Consider the following 14,989-nt stretch of genomic DNA (forward strand, 5'->3'; position numbering starts at 1 on the left):
TGTTTCCCAGTGTACACTGCTGCTGCTGCTGCTCTGTGGTCGTTTCCATCATACCCCCCCCTCAGAAAAAAAAGCTAAACTTTGACTGATAGACAACATTGAACCTTCATAAACCTGCATTCACACCTCAGGAGCAGCTCAGGCTTCAGCACCACCAACCTTCCAATCACAGGCCCTGCTCCATCTCCTGAGCTACACACAGGTGTGCACATCCACCCAACCCCACCACAAAAACCAGACTCCTGTGCTAACTGAAGGCCTGGACTGACTCACCAGTCTCTGTAGGATCCTCTTGCTCTTGTCGTCGGTGCAGAAGTCAGACAGGATGGTCCTGTGGACCAGAACCAGGCCGTTCAGGAACAACCAGGACCCGAACCAGAGCAGAGCGAAGACCAGTGTCCCCCGACGAGACCACAGCCTGAGGCCCAGCCACCGGAGCAGGCACAGGCCGCCGCCGCCACGACCCCCTCCGCCGGACCCCAGCCCTCCTGGGAGCATGGCGGTGGATGCTGCAGGGCGCCGTCAGTCAGAAACTATCCTCAAAGCGTCCTCTGAATATTCAGCTAGGAACAGATTCTGAAACATCCGAATGTTTCGTAATGTTGAATGTTCCCTTTAAAAGTTCAGATCGTCTCTCGTAAGCGAGACAAACTCTGTGTCACTGCCATGTTCCAGTCCGAAAACAAGAAGCAGGTGTTCGCCGGCCTCCTTTCAGAGCGATGCTCTTCTGTGATGTCAGGTCCAGAGCGTCGCTGGACACTCAGTGACCCACCAGTTTGTCCTGAAAGAGCCTGAAAACGACATGACAGTCTGTGCTCATCACAGACACACAGCCCAGCTCTGCAGGAACGATCTGAAGCTTTGTTGTTTGTGCTCGATGCCGTTGTGTTGTTTCATATCCAACCTGCTGATTTATTTTCCACTCACAGAGTCAGCGAGAGAAATCCGAGGAGTCGCCTTCGAGCTCCGTGACACGGGCGTCCGAGCTCGTCTGCAGCGCCGTGTGGCATCTGCACGCACACTCGCTCAGCCCCACAGATCTGCGTCTCCACTGTCCTCGCGTCACCTCCTCGTGGCGTCGGCAGCTCTTGTGGTCGTCTCGCTGTCGAGCTGAAAAATGTCCCTGAAAAACATTCAGAGAGAAAAAAGTTGAACAGACTGCAGCTCTGGATTCTGGAGACGAGGATTTAATGAGAGGAAAAACAGAAAGTGAATTCATACAAAGAAACAACAGTGAGGAAGACCCTGATGAAGCTGTGAGAGGAGGGATTTGAATCTAAAGAAAGGACGGCAGGCGGCATTCAAGGAAGTTCCCAGAATCAAACATTCGATTTCAGGAGCTTGTCATGTTTTAAATCACGAGTTTTTAAAAAGCCATTCCTCCAGAAACGGTGACATCTCCAGAACGTTTAAAAGGAAGGTTCTCTTTCCCCACCGAAGAGCGCAGATGTTTCTGTAGACAAAGCTCACGAACGCGTCTTCTTCATCTGCTTGAGGAAGCCTGAGAGCTGCTCGCCTGGGTTCATGTGCTTCCTGCTCAGTGACAGAGCAGCGCCTTCGTTTGTAAACGCTGCAGAAATGTTGCAGAGACTCATTAAAGCTTGTGGCTGCGGTCGCTCTCTCTGAAGCATCCGGGGCATGAAGAAACCCGACAGCCGCAGCAGAAACACAAACATGTTTGAGAGTCAGGCGGTCAGCAGAGCTCGCTGGGATCAGAAGTCCAGATGATGAGCACCATCCAGGTGTTGTTGATGGGAGGCTGGGTGGAGGAGAGGACGCTGCTGCAGACGGAGCAGCTGATACCTGCTCCTCTCCACTGGCGGGTGGATGTTCGAGTTCTCGGAGTTTGGTTTTGAACATCGATGTACTTCGAGCCACTTTTCTGAAATTAAAGCAGACGGCAGCGTCTCTGAAATAAACCGACCCTGCCAGAGCGTAAACACCTCCATAAATCATGAAGCGCTTTAATGATGCTGCGTACTTGGTGGGAAACAAACGACAGCAGTTCTCAGCAGAGATTTTACAGCTCGGCAGGGGCGGATCTGCTCTGAGATGCAACGTCCTCCTCAGAGGGGCCGCCATCATTTTTTACCAGCAAATATTTTACCAACACTTGACTTCACTGCGTTAGCACGGATTTCACACGCTACACGAACAGCTTGTGTCTGTATGTTTGCAAAGGACTCCGACTGTGGACAAATGAAACGCTCCGACGACGACAGCTTTACGGCACACACAGAATTCCCAACGGTGGTGACAAACGACAGCATCCTCTGGCAGTCACTCGACTGTGGGGAGGAAGAACTCCATTTTAACAGGAAGAGACATCTGGCCGAGCAACATCTGCAATAACTGGTTAAAGGGAGACAGGAAATGGGGCTGGGGGTGTGAAGAGTGCTTAGTGCATCATGGGAAGTCCCACAGCAGGCTGACGTCATTAGCCAAACAATGCACTGTTTGTCCATCACTGTGGAAACAGATGAAGACAAAACTAACCAGCAGCTTGTTTCTGGTTGAGAGGCCGACAACAGCCACAAAGGATTTCTGTGGCTTGTTTAAATTAAATAAAAGAAGATTTGAAGCTTTGAATGATAAAAAGCTTTCAGGACCACAGAAGGACGCAGAGACACATAACGAGCAGAAAGCAGCGTGACTGAGGAGGATTCAGATCGCCAGGAACAACCAGCGAGCCTGCAGCGCTCTGATAGGCTGATACGGTACCGTGAGGCCATTAAGATGAGAGGCCTGATTATTGTTAATCGTTTTTTCTTGGATGTATTTGACACACAGAGTCTGAAAAGCTTAAACAAAGGCTGAAGGTGACACCAGTACCTGATTGATATTCGAAGGAAATCCAAGGAAGCTGGAAGAAGTTGCATCGCTAGAACTGTTCACCAAGCATGAAGTTCATTTTGATGCGAGGAGCAGAGCACAGCCATTCATCACTCTGGAGGCGGCCGATACATCACAGTGTGGATCAAGTTTATAACTGAGCAACACATTTAAGCTGAAATCTTCCTTTTTCTTCAGCAGTGATGACTGATACAAACAACAGACTCATCAAGAAATCAATTCTGCTTCGGCTGGACGTGCCTGGAGCTCGCAGCAGGTCTGCATCCATCGATGCAACAGGTGCTGAAGCTCTGCTGCCCTGCAGACCATCGTCACTCACAGAGCGCCTGCTGGAGCTTCTCCCACAAACGTGTTTGAGCAGCAGCTGTTCGAGCGTCGCTGCACTTCTCACGATGATACCAGTGCGTTTGCGTTCCTGTTGTTCTCACTGAAACACTAAAGCGCAGCTCCAGGTCTGACTGTGACAGGGCATAAACGGCACTTTTACTGGGCGTGTCTGAAGTCTGAAATGATGCAGTGACCTTGATTTACACTGAAAGAGAAATAAACAGAGACGATATGAAATCTTGCCGCTCACCGTTAAACTGTTGTGTCGACGCTCAGGAAGCTCTGCAGCCGGCTGCCATGACAAAAGCCTCCAGCCAGGCTCAACTCATGAAAGCTTTTCTTCCAGATGATTAAACCTTTGCACAAACGTGCACACTGGCACTTCTTCTGCTCTTTTTTTCCTCCGCTGGTGTTTCTTCTCGCCCCCTCAGGTGATGGTGATTTTCCCTGTCTTCTTATTTTAAAGACTGAAATAATCCCAAAGTTTTCCTCTGAGCTGATGAGACTCCAAAATGTGCAGCAGCTGCTGAAACGATCCACCCAGCAGACCTGAGGTCTGCAGCTCCTCCACTCTTCTGTGTTTCAGCAGAAACTCTCGGCTGTGTCTCTGAGAGCAGCAGGAGGTGCAGGTTTCTGCTGCACCTGGGGACGAGGGGGTCTGTGAGCCCTGACTCCGGTCTGACAGGCAGCCGCCGCTCCGGCACTCCTCCGCTGTTCCAGAGCCGCTGGTTTCTCCTCAGAGTGCTGCCTCCTCCTGCTCCTCCTCGCTCTCTCAGTGTGCCGCGCGCGAGAGAGAGAGAGAGAGAGAGAGAGAAAGAGAGAGAGAGAGTGTGTGTGTGTGTGTGTGTGTGTCTCTGTGTGTGTGTGTGTGTGTGTGTGTGTGTGTGTGTGTGTGTGTGTGTGTGTCTCTGTGTGTGTGTGTGTGTCTCTCTGTGTGTGTGTGTGTGTGTGTGTGTGTGTGTGTGTGTGTGTGTCTCTGTGTGTGTGTGTGTGTGTGTGTGTGTGTGTGTGTGTGTGTGTGTGTGTGTGTCTCTGTGTGTGTGTGTGTGTGTGTGTGTGTGTGTGTGTCGCACTCAGGCTTGTTCGTTCGTCCTCGTTCCCTTCCTTCCTCCCTTCAGTCTGCTTCCTCTCTTTATTCCTCAGCTGTGTTTGCTCATGTTGTGGGACAAAAACGTCCGATGAAGCTTTAAAGCAGCTCCTCCTCCTCACCCCCCTTCTCTTAAATACTCTTATACTCCCCCTCCCTCTCTTCTGCAGCTCTACCGAGGCTCGCCAAATTAAAAGCTCTCCCCCCATTTATCTCCCTTTCCTTTTCTGTCCCGGCCTCCCTCCCTCTGCTGGGGGGCGCAGCTCAGAGCCTCGTGGCGTGTTCGTAATTGCCTCATTTGTAAAAAAAGCCAATAAAGTTGTGCGAACATAAGAAGAGGGCAGCAGCAGCTCGATGCTTTGTTTGACGCCTCAGGGTCCAAAATTAAAGGTGCATTTAGTTATTTGTGGCCACTAGAGGGCAGAAAAGCCCAAACATGCTGATGGATAAACGGGTCTAATAATTACAGGTGTTGGTTTTTATTGTCTTTATTCAAATTCCCTCTGACATGTGTGAAAATGCAGATATGTCAAAATACAACGTGAAACAGAAGAGACTTCACACAGCTTTGAGCTGCATTCACTCCTCACGCCCAGCGTTTGCTCCTCACAGAACTTAGTTTGAGTTCTTTGCATGTTTCTGTGATTTATTGAAGGATAATCGATGTTTAAAGACAGCTCAGAAAAAACGTTCAAAATTCAGCTGAGACGTGGTGACCTTTCTTCTTTAGAACGTCTGCAGGTCTGTGCATGCTGAACATCAGCCTCTGAGCCAACCGCTGACTGATGGGGATGCCACAGCTCCACGCTGATCACAGGTTTCAGCTTTTTAAGCACTGACCACACCACAAACATCCTCGATGACCAGCCTCTCCCACAGATCCAGGAGCGTTCTGGAGTCTGTGCATTTTCCAGCCTGATGGAGCGCCGCGTCTCGAGGCTAAACTCAACACTAAGCGGCTCTGAGATCAGAAAATTAACAATTTGCATCCGAGGCCAGGAAACTCCCCGGTCTTTAATCCCATTGAGAATCTGTGCTCAGTCCTTAAAAGGTGACTAGAAAAGTCTGCAAACTGATCATCTGGGTTTTCTGATGAAGCAGGAGTGGATCCAGCAAACCAAAAGATGTGTGGCCACGACCGTGGGAGGCAGCTGGAGCGCTGCTGGTGTTCAGAGGCCAGAACTATCTGTTATAAACTTAACAGAGCTGCAGCAGACTCAGCATCATCCCTGTGACTGGTTATCAAACTCTCACCTGCACCATAAGGAGCTGGTGACAGAGCTGACGTAGAAGTTAAATAGTCTTTTTATTCCATTTACACTTATTCATATTTTCCAGGTTCACTTCCTGCCCCGCTCAGAGCAAAGCGAGCGTCACTAACAGCAGGAGATCAGAAAGCATTAAAGGGGAGGTGGGTGGAGGTGGACGTGGTTGCAGAGCAGCAGCACCTGTATACAGGCTGAAGAAGGTTAAATAATCTGAGATTAGCAAACCTGAAACACACAATAAAGAAAGCTGAGCTGCTGTAAGACGGCACCGAGAGGCTCCGGTGATTTATGTTTCATATTTTTATAAAGCACAACCACCACTAACTGAGCTGTCCCTCTGAGTCCATCAGAGGGACAGCTCAGAGTCAGACAGGCTGAGATGGAGGAGGGAGGATGGTGAAGATGGAGCTGCCAGGCAGGAGGAAACATCTGACATCATCTACTGGAAATGCTGTCAAACCTAAACGACGACTGTTCTCAGCGAGTGACAAAGTAAATCTGTGATGTTTGTGCTGTTGCTCCTTTAACTGAACCATCATATATCTCCTGAACTGAGTTTGCAAACTAACCTGAAGTGTTACTGAGATCTTCATCATTCCTTTAAATAATCGCTGATGCGCAATCTGAATGTGAGGAAGATCTGAGCTATTTAAACCAGGTGACACATTACATCAGGTAAATCCTCCAATCAGGACACAGAAAGCGTTCTGATATCAGACTGAATGATCGGCTCACTGCAGTCTGACTCAGAGGGGAGGCTTAAATGGGTCCTAGCAGTGTAAACTCACTACACTTCTATCAGAAACTGATGCTGAAAGCTGAAAATTGGTGCCAGGTGTGGAAAGTGCAGCTCGTCACGCTCAGAGGAAATCCGACAAAACAAAAACTAAACTTTATCCCAACTAAACCTGCAGGAGAAGCCCAGCAGAGCTCCGCGTCGCTCTAATTGCCAATTAGACCTGCAGGCTGTGCAGCCTCTGGCACTCCATCTCAGCTGAGCCTCCTTAATAACTGCAGCAATTACCCGAGGCCTGCTCATTAGGCCCAGCTTCTTAACTCACAGGTACGTCCTTAAAAGTTCATGTCTCAGCACATTTTAACCTTCAGGTTCAGGTTTTGTTTTGCAGGAGAGAAGAAAAAGAGAAAGTACCCACGCTGTTTAAACCAGGAGGGACGTGGAATAATCGGCTTCACCTCCTGCAGCCGCCCTTCAAACGCTCCCTGAATGCATCACTGAGATCATCTCCGTCTACACCTTGGACAGGTCGCCTGCTGATTACTGGAGATACAGATGTTGTGTTGCAGCACCTCCTATTGGTCAGATACGACAGTCACAGGGAGTCTGCGTCCATATTCAGAACGATTCTCCCAGTTCACCTAAAAATATCATCAAAGAGCTCGAAACCTTTCCCTGTGTGAGAGTGTCAGAATTAAAATGCTGTTTAATAATAAATAAACCTGTGATATGTCTGAACGCGGTGATTCACCCAGTGCTGGGTCACCTGAGCAGCAGTTTGTTCCTCAGGTGTGATTGGATCTTCGTCTGGAGAGGAGGAGGATCCTGCAGATGGACCTGAAATCTGCTGTCTGTTATAACCAGGCTAAACTTTAACCTGAAATGGTTGAAAGCACCTGAAATATCTAAAAATACTAGAAGATTCTGACCTTACAAAGCAAAAATACAAACAGATGAACGTCTTTTCTTAGCTGGATCATCCGTTTGCTCAGACTCTGGGTGTCTCCATCACTGTGAGTCAGCTGCTCTCACAGCCTGTTCTTATCATGAGAACTTATCCCAACAACCCCCCTCCTCCTCCTTCTCCTCCTCATGATTTAAAAGTAACAAAAACTAAACAAAACCAGCTCTTACATTCATTTACCTTCTGCGGGCAGTAACAGAGGAAACCGCTCAGCTTTTATAGATGAAGAAACCGCCGTCACTCTTATTTATTAGATCCCTCTGCTGGTGAAGGTCAGACTCATCACTGCTGCCAAACACCTGCACTGTTATTGGACCGGAGACGTCCTGTGACCACGTTTAAAGTTTCCACGTTAAACAAATAGAAAGAAAAAACTAAAGTGTTGGATTTCAGCTGCAGCAGCAGAAATATTCCACACGATCAAAGACCCACAAACAACACATCACGTTTACATTTACTCTCATTATAAACAAACACAGATGCAAAGGCACGTCTTTAAAAATGTTCATGAGAGAAATCAAAGTCCACGGAGGTGTGAGGAGCTCCTCCCCCTCACGGACAGGCACAGGTAGGTGGAGGAGGGCGGTCCCTACAGTCTCCTGGGTGATGTCATGATATGAATAATTGAGCAGAGCCAGGCTCAGTGCAAAACTGCTCACGGATGATCTGAGGACTCAGCACGCTGATGTTTCAGGTGACGCGCCGACTCTGCTGAAACCCGGTGCAGACAAAGAGCCGCAGATCCACAGACACGAAGCCTCTTTGTGCCCGAGCGCACACGGGCGCGGCGGCTCTGCGAGCACAAACAGAAGTGCTGGGAAATCAAGTCTCGCACACAGAGCGCCGGCCCCGGAGATTAAGCGGCTCATCGGTGTTTGTCTGCACGGCGAGGCCCGCTCAGGTCCTGAAACAGCGACGCGCACAGTTTTGGAAACAACAGCTGAGCGAACCATCGCTGATGCATTACAAGTCTCACACTTTAAAACAGGCACCGGCGCCGTTCTGCACTTCTTAAATCGACAAATGTTCATATTTTTATGTAGAAATGTGTAAAATGTCATTTTTTGGAGAAAAGATAAACTCTGAACGCCCTTCACTTCCCCCTGGGCCTGTTCAGGTTCAGCTCTGCTCCTGGATCCAGGACCTTCAGCAGAGAAGCCAACAGTGACGGGATTTGGGAGTCTTCGTTCTCGTTTAGCCACCACTAGTGAGCCCACTGAAACTATTAGAATTTAAAAATACGCTCATGTAAAGTGTTAAAAATAAGTCGTGTAAATGGTGATTTGGTGCTTTATAAATATTTCAAATAGGACAAAATGCTGATTTTACAGCAGCAACATTATTGTATCTCTAAAGTTTAAACATTTAATAAACTTTGTGTCTGCACAGGGTGAGTCACAGGGTGAGTCACAGGGTGAGGCACAGGCAGAGCCCAGTTTATTTTCTACAGTTTTTTGGTTTTTAAAATTGGTGAAACCACAAGGCAACAAATCTTTGCATTTTATTATTGTTCAATCAGCTCCTATTTTAATGTCTGCAGTCTCAGATCAGCACAGCCCCGCCCTGCAGCACCATCAGCAGCAGCAGCAACATTGTACCCATCAGGTGAAACACAGGCTCCGCCCACACTCGCCTGGATACGTCTGAAAACGCTCCGCGTCCACACTGGTGTTTTCAGTCGTTTTCACAGAGTTGTGCGTCCACGTCGCACTGCACTCTGTCCTCCTGCGACGTAAAACTTTCATGAACTAAGATGAGCTTTAAACAACGGGGCTACGTGCGGTGATGCTAGCGTTAGCCACGTTACCTTCACAGGTGGTCAGGCAGGTGCACACTGGGAGGTCCAGCTCTACGTTTCACTGCACCTTCATTCTTCACATGTCCGCGTGGAGCCCAGTGTAAATCCCGGGGCTGAACGGCCTTTGTACAAACACAATGAGTGGAATCGCCCTTTTAAGTGCCAGAAACCATTTAACTCGTTTCTCTTTTCGTGTTTTAACAAACATCTGTTTTTAATATGTAATTCAAAAACGGTGTTTGAGACGAGGTTTTCAATGTTTAATTCTTCTTTTGTGAAATTCATTTTCAATTTGAAGTATTAATTAATGGATTAATAATTCATTTTAAAAATATATTTAAAAATAATGTTTTTATTTAAAATAAAATTATTAAATAAGAAATTACTTTAGTAATGTTGGAATAAATAATGTAAAAATGAATTCATGAATGAATTTACAAATGCAGAATTTATTGTACAATTCATTATTTAAGCACAGATTTCTTTATTTCGATATGTGTGGCTCTTGTGGTCCTCCATACTCTTACTCGTTGATCTCATCCTCCTCGTCCTCAAAGTTCTCCTCGCCGTCGTTGGCGGTGGCTTCCTGGTACTGCTGGTACTCGGACACCAGGTCGTTCATGTTGCTTTCCGCCTCCGTGAACTCCATCTCGTCCATGCCCTCGCCGGTGAACCAGTGCAGAAACGCCTTTCGGCGGAACATGGCTGAGAACTGCTCAGAGATCCGCTTGAACAGCTCCTGGATGGCGGTGCTGTTGCCGATGAAGGTGGCGGCCATCTTGAGCCCTCGGGGAGCGATGTCGCAGACGGCCACCTTCACGTTGTTGGGGATCCACTCCACGAAGTAGCTGCTGTTCTTGTTCTGGATATTCAGCATCTGCTCGTCCACCTCCTTCATGGACATGGGCCCCCGGAAGACGGTGGCCACGGTCAGATAGCGTCCGTGGCGAGGGTCGCAAGCCGCCATCATGTTCCTGGCGTCAAACATCTGCTGGGTGAGCTCGGGAACAGTGAGCGCTCGATACTGCTGGCTGCCCCGCGCTGTCAGAGGAGCAAACCCCGGCATGAAGAAGTGCAGCCTGGGGAAAGGAACCATGTTCACGGCCAGCTTGCGGAGATCTGCGTTGAGCTGTCCAGGGAAACGGAGCGAGGTCGTCACGCCGCTCATGGTGGCTGACACCAGGTGGTTGAGGTCGCCGTAGGTGGGGGTGGTGAGTTTAAGAGTGCGGAAGCAGATGTCGTAAAGGGCCTCGTTGTCGATGCAGTAGGTCTCATCTGTGTTTTCTACCAGCTGGTGCACCGACAGGGTGGCGTTGTAAGGCTCCACCACTGTGTCCGACACCTGACGGACCAAAGACAGACGGGACGTGAGAAGAGGCGAGTCGGTATTTATGTTTATTAAGCATCCGAACAAACACGTTGGGAAATGTGGGACAGACGGACAAAATTTCCTCCTCCTACCTTCGGTGAGGGCATGACGCTGAAGGTGTTCATGATCCGGTCGGGGTACTCCTCCCGGATCTTGCTGATCAGCAGGGTGCCCATCCCCGAGCCAGTGCCCCCTCCCAGAGAGTGAGTCAGCTGGAAGCCCTGCAAGAGAAGTTTCGTCTTACAGTAAACGGTGAGGAGACAGACAACCGGTGCAAGGATGGAGCTCAGTGTCATGAACAAACATGCTGTTCACAGTTTATCCTAAAGGCACCATCACTAGAAAACTGACATTCTTGAACAACCCCAGAAGTCAGTCCACGTTACCAAAATTTCACTAATGAGACAACGGATGGTGTCCTGGGGGGCGTCCTCGCAGATCAGAGCATCGCTGAACTCCTGCACAGTCTGAGGTGTGACCTGGCAGCGTTGCAACGACCGAAACATAACGTCCCAACGGTCTATACGTTATATTTATGATGAAGAACTGAGACTGGATAAAATATTTCCAACATCATACAACATGAGTCCAAATAGATTTGTTAGCATGTAGCGCTAACGTGAACTAAATTCAGCTGAAATTTGAGTCCAAATCATAAACGTGAATCTGCCGGTGAGGAAAAACACAGTCTCGAGAAAACTTTAATGATCCTGCATCTTGTTGTTCAATGAATCGTAAAAACTAAAGCAGGAATGCTGAAGAAGAAAAGGTTTAGCTCCACCCACTGAGGTTAAACTCAGCCAATAAGGCTGCGTCGGTCACATAAAGATGACTCACCTGGAGACAGTCGCAGTGCTCGCACTCCTTCCTCACTATGTCCAGGACAGAGTCCACAAGCTCCGCCCCTTCCGTGTAGTGACCTTTGGCCCAGTTGTTCCCTGCACCTGTCTGACCTGCAGACAGCCAATCAGAAAGGGGAAAATGCATCTGTGAAATGTAAACTGATCACTGCGACAGATGGACACACACACAGTTGCTGGTGGTGACCCATTTCTCAGCTAGTGGACAGTAGGAGTGTGTGTGTGTGTGTGTGTGTGTGTGTGTGTGTGTGTGTGTGTGTGTGTGTGTGTGTGTCTGAAACCTCTGCTTCATCTTCTGCTCAGACATAGTTTATATAAGAGACGCTGCAGACGTGTCAGTCTGTTTACTCGGACGATTTAATGCTGGAAAGTTTCGCTGCAGCTCGCCGAGCAGGAATTCTGTGCTCGGCCTCGTCAGGTGGGTCAAACACTGCTGCTAAATAAAGACCCGCAGCTCTGCAGGATCAGGATAAAGGATGAGACTAAACTACTTCATAAGTTTAGAGCTGATTGGCGTGTTCTGATCGTGTCTGCTGAGGTTACCAAAGATGAAGTTATCTGGTCTGAAGAGTTGTCCGAAGGCTCCCGAGCGCACGCTGTCCATGGTTCCCGGTTCCAGGTCGACCAGCACGGCCCGGGGGACGTATTTATGCGCTGCACACAGAGGGGAGTGGTTACCTTTGTGCACCAAAGTTGAGCAGGAGTCTAAGTGATCTCATCACCCTGAACGGAAGGTGACTCACTCTCCTCTGCACTTACAGGAGGCCTCGTTGTAGTAGACGTTGACTCTGTCCAGCTGCAGACTTGAGTCACCCACATAGTTCCCTGTGGGGTCGATGCCGTGCTCGTCACTGATCACTTCCCAGAACTGAGCGAGTCACAGAGAGAGAGAGAAGCATTGGTGATTCAGCAACTTCCTGCCTCTGTGGTGCGTTCACTGACTCACCGATGTCCAAGGTTAAATGTTTGCTCTAAAACCTTCACAGCTTCCTCCTGAAGGCCAAAAAGTTTAGTTTATAAGAACATAAAAGCTGTAAGAAACAGACTCTCCCACATTTTACTGAAGCCTGAATGCAGCACGCGTCACCCCCTGATTTTAACCATTACTGTAAATTAAACGGACTTGATCTGACACCTCATACTGCAGTGTGTGAAAACCACCGCAGCTAACTCAGAGCTCTGTTCAATGGGAAGAGGGCGGCTAAAGATGTGTCAAGGACTTCAATTTAATTTATACAGCATCAAATCACAACAACAGTCGCCTCAAGGCGCTTTATATTGTAAGGTAGACCCTCCAATAACACATACAGAGAAAAACCCAACAATCATATGACCCCCTATGAGCAAGCACTTTGGCGACAGTGGGAAGGAAAAACTCCCTTTTAACAGGAAGAAACCTCCAGCAGAACCAGGCTCAGGGAGGGGCGGGGCCATCTGCTGTGATTGGTTGGGGTGAGAGAAGGAAGACAGGATAAAGACATGCTGTGGAAGAGAGACAGAGGTTAATAACAGATATGATTCAATGCAGAGAGGTCTGTTAACACATAGTGAGTGAAGAAGAAACACCCAGTGCATCATGGGAATCCCCGGCAGCCTACACCTATTGCAGCATAACTAAGGGAGGATTCAGGGTCAGCTGGTCCAGCACTAAAAAGGAAAGTTTGAGGCCTAATCTTGAAATTACAAATAAAATTAAAATAAATCTTTACTTATAAATGAGCACAGGCTGTGATACCTCTCACCTAATGAGCTTTGTTTAATCAGTCTGAGGTTCTTCGTAGGTTTTTTTTTAGCTTTCTATGCACTAAAAACCCAAAACAAAACAAAAGAAAGAAGAAAAACACTAAAAAAACCCACTAACTCAATCTGAGGGACGAGTTAGTCCCTCAGATTGAGTTAGTGGGTCTGATGGAGATTCTGATGGAGGCTAAAAGCTCGGATGGCAACAGGGAAGGAAAGTGTGAGAAAATGAAAGAACAAGCCAGTAAATTCTAAGGAAACTGGGAGATTTTAGAGAGTTGAGTGGCTGCACTGAGGTGAGAGCCTCACGCCTTTAATCTGTTGTTTTCAGTGATTATTTTTGAAAGATTTTCTGAGGTTGCTGTCAGAGCTGCAATCGTTGAATTGAAACTAGTTCAGAGTGCTGTAATCCTGCTGTACTCCACTGGGTACCAATCCAACTGGGACAGTTTATCTTGTTCAAAGTGTCAGACACGTTCTAGCGTCTCCGACTCGATGAACGAAGCTGCCGTTCTTTGAGTTACAACCTAACCTGGACACCTTGTCAGTAAGCTTACACAGAGGTGGAGGCTTTGCTCCGTTATTGCACCAACACCACCCTGTTACACATCAGTGTCTGTGCTAACAGGAAGGAGGCACCGGCTTGTTGCAATAAACGAACAAAATCAACCAGGAAGAACCACAAAAACTCCACAATTTACCCTTCACAGTTTTAACGAACTCAAAAAGATTAACAATCTGTGCGTGTTCATCTCTGACTTCCAGCCGAGAGAAGAGTGTGTGTCTGTGTGTAAGTGTGTGTCTGTGTGTGTAAGTGTGTGTCTGTGTGTAAGTGTGTGTCTGTGTGTAAGTGTGTGTCTGTGTGTGGATTCCTTGAATAGTCTCTGGGTGGCTCACAGAGTTCACTTCTCTCTCCCTCACCACATGTACTCTAGATGAACTTTTATTATTCCCTCTGTATTCTACTCTGCACTCTACTCTGTACTCTACTCTGTACTCTACTCTGCACTCTACTGCAGCGGGTTCCAGAGGCGCATCCCACTCGCTGCTACGTTTGAAACATTTTACTTAAATAAAAAGTAACGAGTGTGATTCACGTCTCCTCTGCTGTTCCCGCACTAACCCCACGGTAGTGATAATGTACGTGAAGCCCTCGCGGTGTCTCTGATTGGTTTGTTCACAGTCGTTTCATGACGCCCCGCAGGTGCGAAGCTGTGAATCAGCGTGGCGCGGTCCCTACCTTGGTCCCGATCTGGTTCCCGCACTGTCCCGCTTGGATGTGAACGATCTCCCTCATGGTTCCTCCGCGTGTGTCCGCTGAAGCTCTGCTGTGAGTCTGCGGAGCGGGAGCGCGCGTCCTGCTTCATCTTCTCCTCCTGTCAGGCGCGTTCACGTCACCACGCCCTGGGGGGGAGGAGTGGGGGTCACGGTCCAGTTTGTCCCAGTCAGCATGAACCTGTGTCCAGCAATGAGCTCACACTCACAGCAGAGCCCACTGCGTTTAAAACACCACCTGTCAGGTAAAACACGCGGACGCTCTCGGGCAGGCTGTGATCACTGTGGACAGTCTGCGTGAAACAGCTGGAGTGACGGAGGCTCCTCGTGGTTGTTCAGAAGAACAGCTGATAAAGAATTTAAACTTACTACGAAATAAATGGCAGGAATTTATTTTGAAAATCTGACACTTTAACGCATCCTTGCGCATCTCTGTAAACTGCGGCTTTTATTTTGTAACTCCTACAATCTGATCACGCCGGTGAAGTACGTGGAGGATTTCATCCGGATATCCTGACATTTAAAATCATTTTTTAAATTCTTTTTATTGTGAAACTCTGACACGGCTGCGCAGATGAATTATCGTATAATTATTTTGAAAATCTGATACATGTTCAACTTTAACATATATCAGGTTTTCAAAATAATTGCTTTGACAGTTAAAGCAAACACTCATGAGTAAACAGGTGTCCGCGGAGCTGGAAGCTGATTG

At 48.1% G+C, this 14,989-nt stretch overlaps 2 protein-coding genes across 11 annotated transcripts in view; both read right to left on the bottom strand.

The window, feature by feature from the left end:
- Positions 1–7,734, bottom strand: part of dipk1c (divergent protein kinase domain 1C) — a 49,916-nt gene extending 42,182 nt beyond the window's left edge. Inside the window, exons 1-4 of one of the 10 annotated variants that reach the window (XM_080306843.1) lie at positions 7,416–7,734; positions 7,038–7,115; positions 6,690–6,946; positions 274–1,123 (exon numbers count right to left, since the gene is read on the bottom strand). In XM_080306843.1, coding sequence (XP_080162969.1) covers positions 274–498 — 225 coding nt within the window. In that variant the 5' untranslated portion in view covers positions 499–1,123; positions 6,690–6,946; positions 7,038–7,115; positions 7,416–7,734. The other 9 variants (XM_080306842.1, XM_080306844.1, XM_080306845.1 and 6 more) reach the window with 9 other exon arrangements.
- Positions 7,735–9,462: 1,728 nt separating this feature from the next.
- On the bottom strand, positions 9,463–14,482 carry tubb6 (tubulin, beta 6 class V). Its single transcript, XM_080306848.1, has 6 exons — positions 14,243–14,482; positions 12,022–12,130; positions 11,806–11,916; positions 11,240–11,355; positions 10,495–10,623; positions 9,463–10,375 (listed from the first exon to the last, which is right to left on the bottom strand). Exons 1-6 carry the CDS (start codon positions 14,297–14,299, stop codon positions 9,557–9,559), a joined length of 1,341 nt encoding a protein of 446 aa, XP_080162974.1. The 5' UTR covers positions 14,300–14,482; the 3' UTR covers positions 9,463–9,556.
- Positions 14,483–14,989: the final 507 nt, after the last annotated feature.

Source organism: Astatotilapia calliptera, chromosome 9 (assembly GCF_964374335.1).
Source record: "Astatotilapia calliptera chromosome 9, fAstCal68.1, whole genome shotgun sequence".
NCBI lineage: Eukaryota > Metazoa > Chordata > Actinopteri > Cichliformes > Cichlidae > Astatotilapia > Astatotilapia calliptera.

Coding starts and splice junctions, on each gene's coding strand:
- tubb6 (XM_080306848.1), bottom strand. CDS start 14,299: ATGAGGGAGATCGTTCACATCCAAGCGGGACAGTGCGGGAACCAGATC. Junction 12,131..14,242: donor GGAACCAGATCGGGACCAAG/GTAGGGACCGCG, acceptor TGACTCGCTCAG/TTCTGGGAAGTGATCAGTGA. Junction 10,624..11,239: donor AGCACTGCGACTGTCTCCAG/GTGAGTCATCTT, acceptor CTTCTCTTGCAG/GGCTTCCAGCTGACTCACTC.